The sequence below is a fragment of the Hoplias malabaricus genome, chromosome 3 (genome assembly GCF_029633855.1).
Source record: "Hoplias malabaricus isolate fHopMal1 chromosome 3, fHopMal1.hap1, whole genome shotgun sequence".
Classification (NCBI taxonomy): domain Eukaryota; kingdom Metazoa; phylum Chordata; class Actinopteri; order Characiformes; family Erythrinidae; genus Hoplias; species Hoplias malabaricus.
Genome location: NC_089802.1, coordinates 7,031,644 through 7,045,595, shown reverse-complemented (window position 1 = coordinate 7,045,595; position 13,952 = coordinate 7,031,644). Strand labels below are relative to the sequence as shown.

The following is a 13,952-nucleotide window of genomic DNA, read 5'->3' as shown; positions in this document are numbered from 1 at the left end:
CTTTTTAAAGAGGCCCAGAACACATGTTGGTCTGGTGATGAAACTTTAATACTGCACTGCTAAACTGCAACAGACTAAGTGCAGTACAGTAGTACACACTGTGGTGTTTATGTCTGCATACACAATGACAAGACATATGCATTTACTAAAACCCTACCAAAGGCATCAATAACAGTCAGTTTCTGTCATGCCTTCACTTGTGAAATAAATAAATACACAAACAAACAGTGCTTAACATCTTTTGCAAATTGGACATTACTCTTTTGGAACACCCAGTGTTCAGCCCAGCCTCCAATTATGGGCAGTGCTGAACCACACTCACTGCAGCAGCACATCGGCCTGGAGTTCACCATTAAAGCAACATCAGGGGGAAAAAAAAGGCTTGGCTGCAATGGTGCAACCATTTTCAAAATTTATATCGCCATTTCTATTGAGGGAAGCGTTTGAAAGCTCCGTCCGTGTAAACGCTTTTCTCATGTGAAAATCTTTACTTGTGGAAATGCCAAGGGTGGCTGAATTTACATATCAGCAAAACAACTATTTTCTCCCCAAACTGAATTACAGTGTTCATGGCTGAATTACAGTTTACATGCCAGATATCTCTTGGCTGAAAAACGTTGTCTAAGAATACACACTGCACTGTCATTCACAAACCAAACCAACGCATGGAAGCACCCTGGGACTAAAATATGTAATGCATATCTATAGTAGACGATAATAGACCATGCATTTTTGTTACTGTATAAAAGTCATTGTTCCAAATGTATTTTGGACGCTGGGATGAGAGTTTGTACTCTACATCAGTGCAAGGCAGTGTTTAACAAAATGACAACGGAAATAGCAGGTGAAGAAAGACAACAGCGAGCAGGTGCAATCAAAGTCCATAAATAAAGTAATCTGGAGATATACGGCAAAGTATGTTTACTATTCTAAGCATTCAGCCTTTTGCTGGAGCACAGGCTGAGGAACTCTGCAGAGTAACACTTGCCCTCGTGCACATTTGTCTTTGGCAAATTATTTTAACAGAGAGTGGCTGAAAAAGAACAACCCTTTAAATCTTACATTTACACCTTCTGGCACACAAATCCTACAAATATTTTTCGGACAGGTTCTGCACAGGAGAATCCATAAAGTTTTTGTGTGTTCCTTCATGGCCTGAAGCGCATTTAGAGTACACGACCTCTAGACATAGCAGCCACTTCAAAAAGCTGCCACTCAAAGGCTAAGAGTCTAGCGGCCTACTGTCTCTCTTTGTGCTTTCTGCATAGAGCCAAGGACATGTCACACTCACGCTCTGCCTCATCCCGGTCCAGCCAAGCACTTAGCAACCGTTTCCCGAGCGATGGCCTTTGGGTGCGCTGCTGCCCTGGCATGCTGGGACACAGGGATCGGCCGGGAAAATGACACTCCTCACATACACACTGCTGTTTGCTCAGTCCAATTCCCATGACGGTTAAAGAAACGCGCTCATACTTCCGCCCGGGACAGTAAGAAACCTTGTTCTTTTGGCCCTCACTGCTCCAGAAGGGCTCTGAAAATAGTTAGCAGCCTTTCAAAGTTTATTAGCGATGTTTTCGCACATCACTAAAAATGTAGAGAGTGGGGGATAGCCCACTGAAGAAGCCCCAGCTGGAAACATGGTGTGTGTGTGTGTGTTACATAAAACAGAGCAATTTAAATGTCTTGAGGATGTAAAAGAACAGAATACTTAAAATAACTTGAGCAAATAAAAGCTCTCAATACAGAATACTATTAAAAACAAAAGACACGATAACTGCCTTTTGCCTTTTGATTTTAATGCTGGAAATAAACATTTCTAACAACCACCCAATATAATAAAAGGCCACAGCACGACACACAGTGAATTATAAAAATGGACAAATCAGAGCACAATTCTGTATTAGAAATATAGCTGTTGTGCTGAAACTCGACATCATCACAGCAGCTGTGTAGTTTCCACAGATGACGCTCCTAACGTTTGCGTTTAGCTTCCCAGGGCTTTTTCTTTTTTTCCCCCATTTCTAAAGTACATCACACATGGGATGTATTTACTAAATGATTTGGGTGACTATTGGCTTCTTGTTTTAATCAGCAATGTTAGCTTAAGCTCATACAACTAAGACTGAAACGTAGCCTATAGCATCCCATTTAGCACACTGCAATTTTCGTGTCCACTTGTACCCAACAATTTGGAGCTGTTTTCCACACTTGCTCCAGTGAAATATACTTAAAGTACAAACACCAAACATGTCTTGGCTGCCCGACTGCAACTGCTATAAGGAGACAACTATGAACACTTGATGTTTAGCCAAACCATCACTTTAAATCTCTTATCTTCATGAAGAATGTTTGAATAAGCGCTTTGATCTTTCCTCGTTCCTCCACAGTTGGAGAGGTGTAATGAGAAACAGGTATCTGTGCTGATGTGTGCTGGTGCTGGGTTCATACCTTGACCACACCACTCTCATGCATAGTGATGCAGTTGTTGGGCTCTTTGGAAAGCTGGAAAAGGGCCTGGGCTGTGGCCTGGTGCACCGAGGGTTCCTTAGAGCGCAGGTAGTGGACCAGAGAGCCTACAGCCCCTGCCTCCCCGAATGCCACCCGGTTTCTGCCCCACATACAGCATTGAGCAATGGCCTCCGCCAGATATCTGCGCAATTTATCATCTGCCTGCAGCACAAAAGAGAGCAGCATCATGAGCTCAAATCAATGACGCTTTAAACTAGTGCTACACATGGAGTGATCTTTGTATAAGGGGTGTGTAAAGTGCAGGTACAATAGTGCAATACCAAACCCATTTTAAACCCAAAGACGCCTGATGTAAGGGCAAATGTAAATAGATTTGTAACCCAGGGCTCACTAAGACTTACTGTGTTGGTGAGGTTGGCAAGCATAGGCACCACTCCGTGGTCAGTGATCACAGCCAAGTTCTCCTCGTCTTTGGCGATTTTGGCAATGGCTGCGCACACACTTGCCAGCACCTCCTTATTTGGTGATTTGAGAAGATTAACAATCAGCTCCAAGCCGCCCACGAAGGAACGCACCAATTCCCCTGCATCCTGAAACACACCCCCAAGAAAATAAAACATTCACAAGCAATTACACTGTTTGTGTGATTTTGGGTGCACGTAAGAGAGTGGGCAGATCTGTCTTGTTAAGTAAATGTATATCTATTCCATGCACGTGCAATATTAACCTTACATACTTTGGGCACCACACCCATGTACACTGACACCTGCCCAGGTCCTGTACATTACATCCTGTGGACCCAGAAAAGCTCAAAATTTGAAAATAAACAATATGCATAGCTTAGAATTCACTTAATTAACATCTAAACACATTTCATTATAAGAGGTGTGTGTTTGCTTGGTTGGACTCTATGGCTCAGTTTACATTACAAGACGTCAATGGGTTCAGGACTGGGTGAACATGTCAAATCCAATCTTTTCAAATCAGGTTCAAGTCATTTTCACATGTGAACCTAGATCTGAAACATGAACATGTGAACAGTTATCATCAGGCAGCACCAGCAGCTGCGTCTCAAATGGGTCTGTGGTACATAGTGCAGGTGATGAAGCTACAGCTTCTGCACCAAAATAATGCACCAGAATAATCCTTAGTAAAGGAGCTGCACCAGTGATAGCTGAAAACAAATAGATTTAAGATAGACGTAAACGCACAGTGCTTGTGTGATGAACTTGTTATTTAAGGACCTACATAATACACTACATTTGAAAAGATAAAAAATGTCCATCCATTATCTGTAAGCGCTTATCCAGTTCAGGGTCGCGGTGGGTCCAGAGCCTACCTGGAATCATTGGGCGCAAGGAGGGAATACACCCTGGAGGGGGCGCCAATCCTTCACAGGGCAACACACACTCACACACTTTTGAGTCACCAATCCACCTACCAACGTGTGTTTTTTGGACTGTGGGAGGAAACCGGAGCACCTGGAGGAAACCCACGCGGACACAGGGAGAGCACACCAACCGATAAAAAATGTATCTGAAATAATAAAGTTACATTTTCACCTTCCAAATTGTTTGAGTTTAATTTCATTGAATCTTATTTATGAGTCCACTTGAGTAAAGTTGTTGAAAATAAACCAACATTCATATGTCGAGAACCTTCATGGATGTAGGCCCAGGTCTATAACAATGTGCAGTTCTACCTGTGTATGCAAACATGCTTTGATCTGTAAGAAACAATTCTGTAAGGTTGTACGAAGCTGGGCTGTGTGTCAGTGACTCAGAGCACTGTAAGAGAATCATATCCATAGAATAGTGAGCAGTAGAGCGCCAACTACAGCGGAAGAATGGGCAAACACACACACACACATGCACCCAACTGTCAGCTATGGGTACTCGAAGTTCAAAAACACTGCCTTTATTGTGGTACCACAGACAGAGTAGACAAGCGTAGCACCAGCTTGTTTCCAGCGATTAGAAAATACCAACAAGACATCTTTATTGACAGTGCAGAGACGTGTAATTATGGGTTGGGCATTGGATGGTGCTACAAATCAGAACATAGGTCATTTATAAACCTTCAGAATTCTGGCTGTACAAAGCACATTACACAAAATGATAACCTAGCAAATATATCATTACATCGGTTTAGTCAGCGTGAGGTCATAAGAATATTATGAGCTTATTCAACTTATTTCTAGACGGGTTATTTATTTTAAGTAATTTAATTCTGAAAAATGATATATAAACAAGCGCATATAAGATGTTTTACTTTCCAGTTTACTGTTTCTCTGCCATGCACCAGGCACCAGGCACCAGGCAGAATTAAGTTAAGACACATGACGGTATACGGTGAGTTCTGAAACGTTCAAAAGAAGCTGGGCTTTCAGGGCAGAAAATGTGTGGCTCTACCAAACAAACTGGAGAATATCAAGTGAATTCATACAGTGGCATAGTACTCCATCATTCATTCATTCATTCATTATCTGTAACCCTTATCCAATTCAGGGTCTCGGTGGGTCCAGAGCCTACCTGGAATCATTGGGCACAAGGCAGGAATACACCCTGGAGGGGGCGCCAGTCCTTCACAGGCCAACACAGACTCACACACACATTCACTCACACACTCACATCTATGGACACTTTTGAGTCGCCAGTCTACCTACCAACGTGTGTTTTTGGACTGTGGGAGGAAACCCGAGCACCCGGAGGAAACCCACGCGGACACGGGGAGAACACACCACACTCCTCACAGACAGTCACCCGGAGGAAACCCACGCAGACACAGGGAGAACACACCACACTCCTCACAGACAGTCACCCGGTACTCCATCATTGGTTTATAAATTATTTACTTTAGCAGAGGTATACCCTTAAAGCTATGTATTTTTTCTTTACCACAGTGTCATACACAAACCTACATTACATTACTGTAGAAACAGTGGAATTAACTTCAAATATCTCATATAGATCCTAAAGATCAAAAGCTGGGAACTGTGACCCATGGTTTGTCATGGCTCAATTTCATTCACCTCTCTGGTGTTCCAAGTGCACTGTCCTGCTCTGGTCTGAGCAAACGCGCCCTTTTCAACTCAGAGCAAGAGAGCAAAGATTAATCCTCCTCAAAATAGCGCACAAAGTGCAAGCTTACGGCATCCCACCAAATCACAGTAGAATCAAACAGTGTACAATGTCCAACACCAGAACGGACAGCTGTAGCGGGCGAGTGAGGACAGCTCAGAGGAGATGGAGGAGATGGAAGGAAGGAGTGCAGTTTGTGTTAGATGTCATGCCAGAGGATGAACTCCATGTTTACCGAGTCTGAGAGAGAGAGAGGGCGCGAGAGAGAGAAAGACAGTGGGAGAGACAGACACAGAGGCAGACAGAGGAGTCTACTGCCTGTCTCCCACAGGAAACAGCAGCAAGGGAATACTGATGAGAAGCCATGAATGAATGAGGGAGAGAGAGAGAGAGGGGGAGGGAGAGAGAGCGCGAGAGTAAACGCATTATACACAGAGAGAGATGGTAAGAGAGGGTAAGAGAAGCAGAGGAAGCGTGTTAAAGTCACCAGCTGCGGTGGGGCACTAAGGAATCCTTTCAAAGCCGCTCCTACAAAAACATCCCAAACCAACCCACATCAGCACACACAGCACGGAGCAGGGGGAGGGAGCAGAAAGAGAAACACTAGTGTAAAACACTGTAACACCGAATACGTAAGTGTAAACTGAAGGAACATAAACACGTAGGAAACCAGGGGAGCAGAATTTAAGACATTAAAGGTGTTCTTCTTAATAAAAGAAAGAGCAACATTACTTAGTCGGCAGAGGGTGTCACTGACAACACTGACCTTATCATTAAGAGATCCCTGAAGTTTCAGCCCCTGGAATGCTACAGACATTTGTGGTCAGGAGTCTAAAACACTATAACGGGCCTCGCTGATGACCTCAGCTCTCCTCTAAACGTGGTGTTACAGCAGAATAGATGTGAATGTGTGTCACATCAGGGAGGAAGCACAGGACAGTGGCATCATGTGATGGTGGAGGCCTCTCTACTAATCTGAATTAATTGGAGAGAAAACTTACTGTGTCCTTACAGTTACAGTTAAGTGGCCTTAGAGAAGTTTTTTTTTACTGTTTTTCAGGCTCAGAAATGGTTCCAGCTGAGCAGGAAGTGATGCGCCTTCACAAACCATTACAGAAACAGTAACAATATCTAACAAAGTGGCAAAGACAAGAAAATAAATATGACTAGAAGAGCTACCTAGATACCGCTGATTTGTTACTAATATAACGGATTTAATTTGTATAAATGATTCTATACGGCACGGTGGCACAGCAGGTAGAGTCGCAGTCACACAGCTCCAAGGACCTGGAGGTTGTGGGTTCGATTCCCGCTCCAGGTGACTGTCTGTGAGGAGTTGGTATGTTCTCTCTGTGTCTGCGTGGGTTTCCTCCGGGTGCCCGGTTTCCTCCCACAGTCCAAAAACACACGTTGGTAGGTGGATTGGCGACTCAAAAGTGTCCGTAGGTGTGAATGTGTGAGTGAATGTGTGTGTGTGTGTGTCTGTGTTGCCCTGTGAAGGACTGGCGCCCCCTCCAGGGTGTATTCCCGCCTTGCGCCCAATGATTCCAGGTAGGCTCTGGACCCCCGCAACCCTGGATTGGATAAGCGGTTACAGATAATGAATGAATGAATGAATGATTCTCGATTCTTTTAGATGTGTTTGTCAGCCTTGGGTGCTTTAGATTATAATTATTTTTTCTACTAATTACTGTGAATTCAGTCTTGAACAGTGAAGCACTTACAGAAGCAGTATTATTCATAGCAGTACTCCATAGAAAAACACAGAGAAGAGAAACACACTGCACAAACTGAGTGTCATCAAGAACAGAAAGTGGAACTGGTGTGTAAGTTAAAGACGGATTGCTTCAGTAGTAATCAAGCTGCTCAGTTGCTCACTGTAAAAAGAATGAAGGGTAATGGTGCGTTGCAATTATTTTGCATGGGGCAGATTAAAGGTGGCTTTCATTAAGGACAAGCTACGATGCTGTACAGCACAGTGATGATCAGGGAACAAAGCACAACCACACAGTAGTTCCTAATCACTGGAGATTTCATAGTAAATACACGCTGTGTGTATATGCACACGCACGCGCGCGTGTGTGTGTATGTGTGTGTCTTGTGGGATTTGGAAGCCCCCAGATGCTGTTCCTCCAGCGTGATACTCCTAAATCTGGCCCCGGAGTTGCTAACAAAAGCCACATGGGTCTTTCTCTAAATAACCTCTGCCATGAGGCTGATCCAGTTCCCCGTTTGTTTAGGCACACAGTTTTACTTCTGTCACTAACCCACCACTTCCACAGTCCGTACACTCTGTGCACCCGGAGCACCTAAAGGAATTGACGCTGTAAATGTCAGACAAACACTGTCAAACTTTGTTAGGGCTCAGTCTAGGAGCGGTGGGCTGTTTGATCTACACCGTTAACCTGCTCCTTAGAGCCAGTCGAGCAACAGAGAGAAAAAACCCTTCTAGAAAATGTTCTGCCTCTGAGACACCTGGTCTCTGCAGAATCTCTGTATATTTAGATTCAACTAAGATTACACAAGCAACACCCTGTTATGTCAATCATGCTGATAAGCTCAAAGAACAATGATGTTTTTGTGTAGGCTGGTTACACAAGGGGCTCAACAGGGCAGACTAGGCTTGTGCCAGTTATGGGAGTTAACGTTTATATATTAGTGAATGAGATTTCAGAGCAGATTTGTAAACACGTCTGATGTGTTAATGCAGATGAACAAAGCTGTGCTCCAGTGACTGGGGGCAACGTGAAGAATGCTAGCTGCTTAACGATGATTATCTATCACTCATGTCAAATTAGGTTGTGCTTAGTTTTTTGGCAGTGTACTGTATATGAGTAAAGGAATTTGAGGTGTGTGTTTCTGGAAGGGTTTTCAGTGCAGACACTGGGCAAGGAAAAGACACACACGGGTGAATGTGCACAATGAGATCTGAATCCACAGGATATTACAGCAGAGCAGATGGTTTTCAGTCAGTGAAGGGAACAAGCCTCACGGTGTTCCACACTGTTCTGCATTCACAAGACAGGTGGCGGTCAGAACGTTACACATGTACACAAAAAGCAATGTCTTCTGCCATATGCTAACATTTTTTAGATGTTTATAAATATTATGGTGATCTGTGATAGCCATGAAAGGCTGGTGAATCTTACAAACAGTGACCTGCAGTAGTGTTACGGAATGTTCTAAACATTCACATGAAACCAACTACATATGAAAAGCCAAATGAAGGGAAATGCTCAAAGGGCCAGTAAAAAGAGGATGTGGGTTTCAAAAATAAATGAAGTAAAATGATCCATCTGGTACTGTAGATTTGCAAACACGCTTATCTTTTTGCAGCTCAATGGCCACTCTTGGACACTGAAGCCTACTGCCTTAATACCCAGAGAGCCTTCTGGAGTCGCAGTAAAAACATGCAATCTGCATTATTTGTTTGGCTGCTGTTGCTGGTTTTATTACAATGCAGTAAATTACTTTACCTTTGCGTTCTCTATGCAGGGGCAGATGGCCCAAGCGGCACTGGCCTGGACATCAGGGTTTGGATTCTTCAGCAAGGACCAGAGAAGCCGCACTCCGTCCAGACGATCTATAATCCTGTAGGTTCGTTGAAAGTGGGAAAGAGGGAGCAAAAGAGAAAGACAGTGACCTGAAACAAAGCTTGGAAAACAGTACAACAGTACAGAACAGAGTACGCCAATGTCCCATACAAAGCTATTATTCACATGGCTCTGACGGACTCCTTCTCTGATTAAGTGATTAAGTTAGCACTGGATGGAATTGATAAAGTTCAGCATCATATTTTTCAAAGATGGAAACAGGTCATCTTTAACCGTGCATGAATACAGTTCAGGAACGCTTTCTGTGTACCAGAACTCCACGTTAAAAGAATACACAAATCTGACAGAAGCTTGTTTTGATTGGCCTGTTTTATTCAGTTCTGCTTCTCTTAAAATTAAACCAAAGGGAATCGTTATATAAACGTTAACCAGACGGAAACCAGATTTCCAGAAAGGAAACTTTTTTGAATAAACTTATTTATTTTGTTTATTCAGGATATTTGTACAGTTTTATGTGCTTTAAATGTTCTGTTCTGTCTGAATTATAACTGTAACTAAAGTATTTTTTAAAATCATACAATAACGATTATAAAGCTACAAATCAATATCCAACACATCAGCCCCCCCCCCCCTCCAATCTATTTCCTATTACACATCCACACTCTGCTCTCAGACACAACTAATGTATTTAAAATGTCAACAAAACATTAGAGCTTCACCTGGCCAGAGGCTGACCCACAGGAAACTGATATGCAACACTTTCAGAGATCCATTTGGATATTTATAGCTGTAGTTGACCACATTCAAACACACACACACACACACTTTTCTGGGTAACTAAGATCTTGTCACAGACACACACACACACAGAGAAGGAAAAAACCCAGGGAAAAGTCCTCTTTCCAAATCAAACAGTCCTGGAGACTAGTCTCTCTATATTTCACTGGGTCTGAGTGAGGTTTTCTTAAGACTAGGCTGTATTTCACACTGTGGACACCGCTCTACTCAAGGCTGTAGTCAGGCTATGGGAAGCTGAGCAGAATGGCTTCTCAGTGTGGCCTGTTTGTCGAGTATAAATAACGCGTAACCTGTTTCCCATGTGTGCGTCCAACGACAAAGCAGACATTCAAAGCTGTCATAATTACTAAACCACACTGTAATTGGGGGATCTCCGTGACTGGGGGCCGGGCCATGCACTGGTCAGAGAGGTCCCAGCAACACGCGGCCCTTCCATGAGTCATAAATCAAGTCCAGAACCATGATAACAGGGATAGCCCTCCCAGCATCCCGAGGGACCACTAAATCCAGCTTCACAACAAACCCAACACTCGTAACAGTGATTCAGAGATGATAGGACCTCTGTATTTCAGCAGGTAGAATGTGCTGACTAGGAGAGCATGGAGGAATTACAATCTTCCGGGTAGGACTCCTTAGGGACACAGATTTAGCCGTGGAAATACCGAACATGAGATCTACTGACGAGCCTCACTTGTTCGACTGCTGAGAATGTAACATGTCCACAACGAGTCACTAAGCAGAACCTTTTATAGACAATGTCTAGTGGTTATTATAATATTTATTTTTAAAATGTAATAATTGTATTGGGCGGCACGGTGGCGCAGCAGGTAGTGTCGCAGTCACACAGCTCCAGGGGACCCACTCCAGCTTCCCACTCCGGGTGACTGTCTGTGAGGAGTTGGTGTGTTCTCCCTGTGTCTGCGTGGGTTTCCTCCGGGTGCTCCGGTTTCCTCCCACAGTCCAAAAACACGCGTTGGTAGGTGAATTGGCGATTCAAAAGTGTCCGTAGGTGTGAGTGTGTGAGTGAATGTGTGTGTGTCTGTGTTGCCCTGGGAAGGACTGGCGCCCCCTCCAGGGTGTATTCCCGCCTTGCGCCCAATGATTCCAGGTAGACTCTGGACCCACCGCGACCCTGAACTGGATAAGCGCTTACAGATAATGAATGAATGAATGATTGAATGAATGAATAATTGTATTTATAAATAAATAATTCATGTTAAGAATTTATTGCATTGTTATTAAGAAAAAAAGTTGAGAATACAAACAAGGTTCATGGCATTTTTTCTAAACTTTGATTCACTCTCCTCAGGACCCAAGCTGGCCAAGAATAAGCTGAAGCAAACCCTACTTGCTTAGGAAGCTTGTTGGATGTGAGACACCTACTTAAAAAAAGTAACAATGGCACCCAACATCCATCTTCCATGAAGTAAACGTACATATTGTTAACATTTCAAATATCTATGACTACATTCTTGTTGAAGAGACTGCTTTCCCTTCTGTCTGTGTTTGGACAGCAACTCCAGACTGAATTGCACTACTCTTCTTAATCTCCTACACAGTCCTGACCAGGCTGGTCTGTGACAGGAAACAATCAAATGGTAGCTATGCTAATTGCTTAGCAAAGTACAGCATGAAACTCTCCAAATAAGCCACAAGACGGAGGAGAAAAATGCACGCAGGAGAAAAATAAAGGCTTTCTGTCCACAACTAAGTGTAAATGTAAAAAAAAGACACTCCTAAATATACAGGCCTTGAGAAAACATGAGGAACATGTTGTTCGGGATTTGATACATTTAAGTTCCTCGTCATTCTCACAGAAGCAGAGTGAGTGACCTTATTTCTTTGAAAACAAATCCTCTGGATTTTTACAACACAACTGCGGTTGCTTACATTTATAAACATATTATACTTTTAGACAATAGCTGGTCACGGCTGCCTGACTAGGAGAACTCATACTTACAGCTCTGTGTGTGTTTCCAACATTAATTAAGAATAGGACTAGTGTCTGTAATAAGTCTTGTAAACGTAATAAGATTCAGATGGTGCAAACATACAGCAGAACGCATTCACTCCCTGGGAAATCAAGTGGCAGTTGGGCTCTGTTAAACATGACCTTCTATCCACTCTTATTTTGATACAGACAATCAAATGCCAGTTTCTACGCCAATCTACAAGAAGCAAGGCCTATATGTGCGAGTACGTATGTGCACTTGCACTAGTTTAATAAACTAACACTGCCAATTCTTAACATAGCTCACAGGCTTAGTCTGCTATTGTTGAACCCAAAGCTTCCAAAATGTTTCATAAGAATCTGGAACTAAGGATAGATTTTTGTGTCAGAACAAAGCATGTTAGAGAGATTACTAAACAAAACTAAACATAAAACAAAATCTGTGACTGATATTTAACTCCACCATAAATTCCAGCACTGAAAAACAGACCCTTGTAAATGCAGGCAAATCTGGGTAACGGTGAAGATGATGTGTTTAAAGTAGAAGAACTGAGAAGAACATTGTTATGTCTCTCTAAAACCATTTGTGGAATACCTGCAAATTCAACAAGAAAAAAATCAACAATGGGGGTAGCGTAACAACAACAGAATGAATTTCCATGAGTGGCACAGTTCAGTTCTTAACCATAACTCACCCTACATGACTCAAGATTCTCCTGTTCTTTGCTGACCCCAATCAAGCATGACGGAGCCTGAGCAATTCTGAGGGCGGTAATCCGCTTACAGCGGGCTTTACTGAATAAAGATATTCTCAGTGCATACTGCATAGTGATCTGTGTTGATGTTCTTCCCTCTTTTCCAGTTGTGTGTGGCTGGGCCTGACCACCCTTGCCAGCTCTGCACTGTAGCTTACACAAACTGACCACACAGAGACAATAAAGGCCTCCACCCTGGCCACAGCTATGAGGAGTGCAGCAGGTAGCGTAAACAAAGTGTCTTGAGCCCTGTCATTACAGCCATGAGCGATGAGGGTTTCCACACTGGACCTGTCACTTTTGGACAGCGCATGGATTGCTGGCTGGAAATGACCTCTCAGGGCCCTTTGGATCCGGTGCAACAGTGGTGTACATGGTCTGTTTAAAGAAGAAGAACAATGTTGTGTCTTCTAAACCCAAACCAAACAAAAGGCAAACGCTGAGTTTGCAAACTCACTTGAGGTCCAAGGACAGAACTGTTAAACACTGCAGGCTACTGATGCATTGTTGGAAACGTGTTTTACGTCTGGGATAGAGAGGAACTTGACTTACAATTCAGAATTGGTGGCAACAGCACATTTCAGCCAGAGCAACATTATGGTTTCCTCCTAACCCTGAACAGGCCAAGGGCAGGAGAACCATTTTAAAGCTGGCTTATGGCAGCACAAAGACTGCCAGCAATGTAAGTCTATGAGCTACTGTCAGAAAACGCTGGGCTTAAAACCTAAAGTCTATTCTGGGTTGTGGTAAGTGAACAGCTTGATTTATAGCACAAAACACAGCATGTCAAAGGGGTCACAGCAGTGTGGTGGCCTTCTCTCCTTCACCAAAACAAGTAGGACCAGAGGACCGAGCAACAAGCTTTGAGGATAAGTGATCAACACTGGGCGCCCAGGGTGTCTTTGATATATTGCGGAACAGGATTACTCTTACAACAGTCATAAGCTCTGTTCCAGGTTAAAGCTTGTCTAGACTTACGTCATGTTCTCAGGCTCCGTAGCGCAGGCTCCTACTGCCCTGGTGACGTTGACTAATAGGGCCTGGTTGGTTCCAGTCAATAGGCTAACCAAGGGTGGGATGCCGCCACTCTTTCGGATAGTGGTGCGGTTGACTGGTCTTTGGGCACACTCACCAAGAGCCCCCACCACATTGACCAGAACTTCCTCAGGCTGATCTGTCAGCAGACCCACCAACATCTCCAAAGCTTTGTACCCCTCAAACCTGTTAAAAGAGAATAAAATCAGTAGGCACTCTCTCTCTCTCACCCACACACACCATAAATATAATGTCTAATAGAGTTTCTAGGGATAAAAATGTTTCAAATATAAATTTTACACAAGGTCCA

The 13,952-nt window shown here is 43.4% G+C and overlaps 1 protein-coding gene across 4 annotated transcripts in view; it reads right to left on the bottom strand.

Annotated features, from left to right (window-relative positions):
* The window catches only part of odad2 (outer dynein arm docking complex subunit 2), a 64,584-nt gene that overhangs the window by 10,306 nt on the left and 40,326 nt on the right, over positions 1–13,952 (bottom strand). For all 4 annotated transcript variants that reach the window (XM_066665304.1, XM_066665302.1, XM_066665305.1 and 1 more), the window contains 4 exons: positions 13,586–13,828; positions 9,026–9,140; positions 2,871–3,059; positions 2,449–2,670 (listed from right to left, as the gene is read on the bottom strand). In XM_066665304.1, the coding sequence (XP_066521401.1) occupies positions 2,449–2,670; positions 2,871–3,059; positions 9,026–9,140; positions 13,586–13,828 (769 nt within the window). The remainder of the gene's footprint in view (positions 1–2,448; positions 2,671–2,870; positions 3,060–9,025; positions 9,141–13,585; positions 13,829–13,952) is intronic.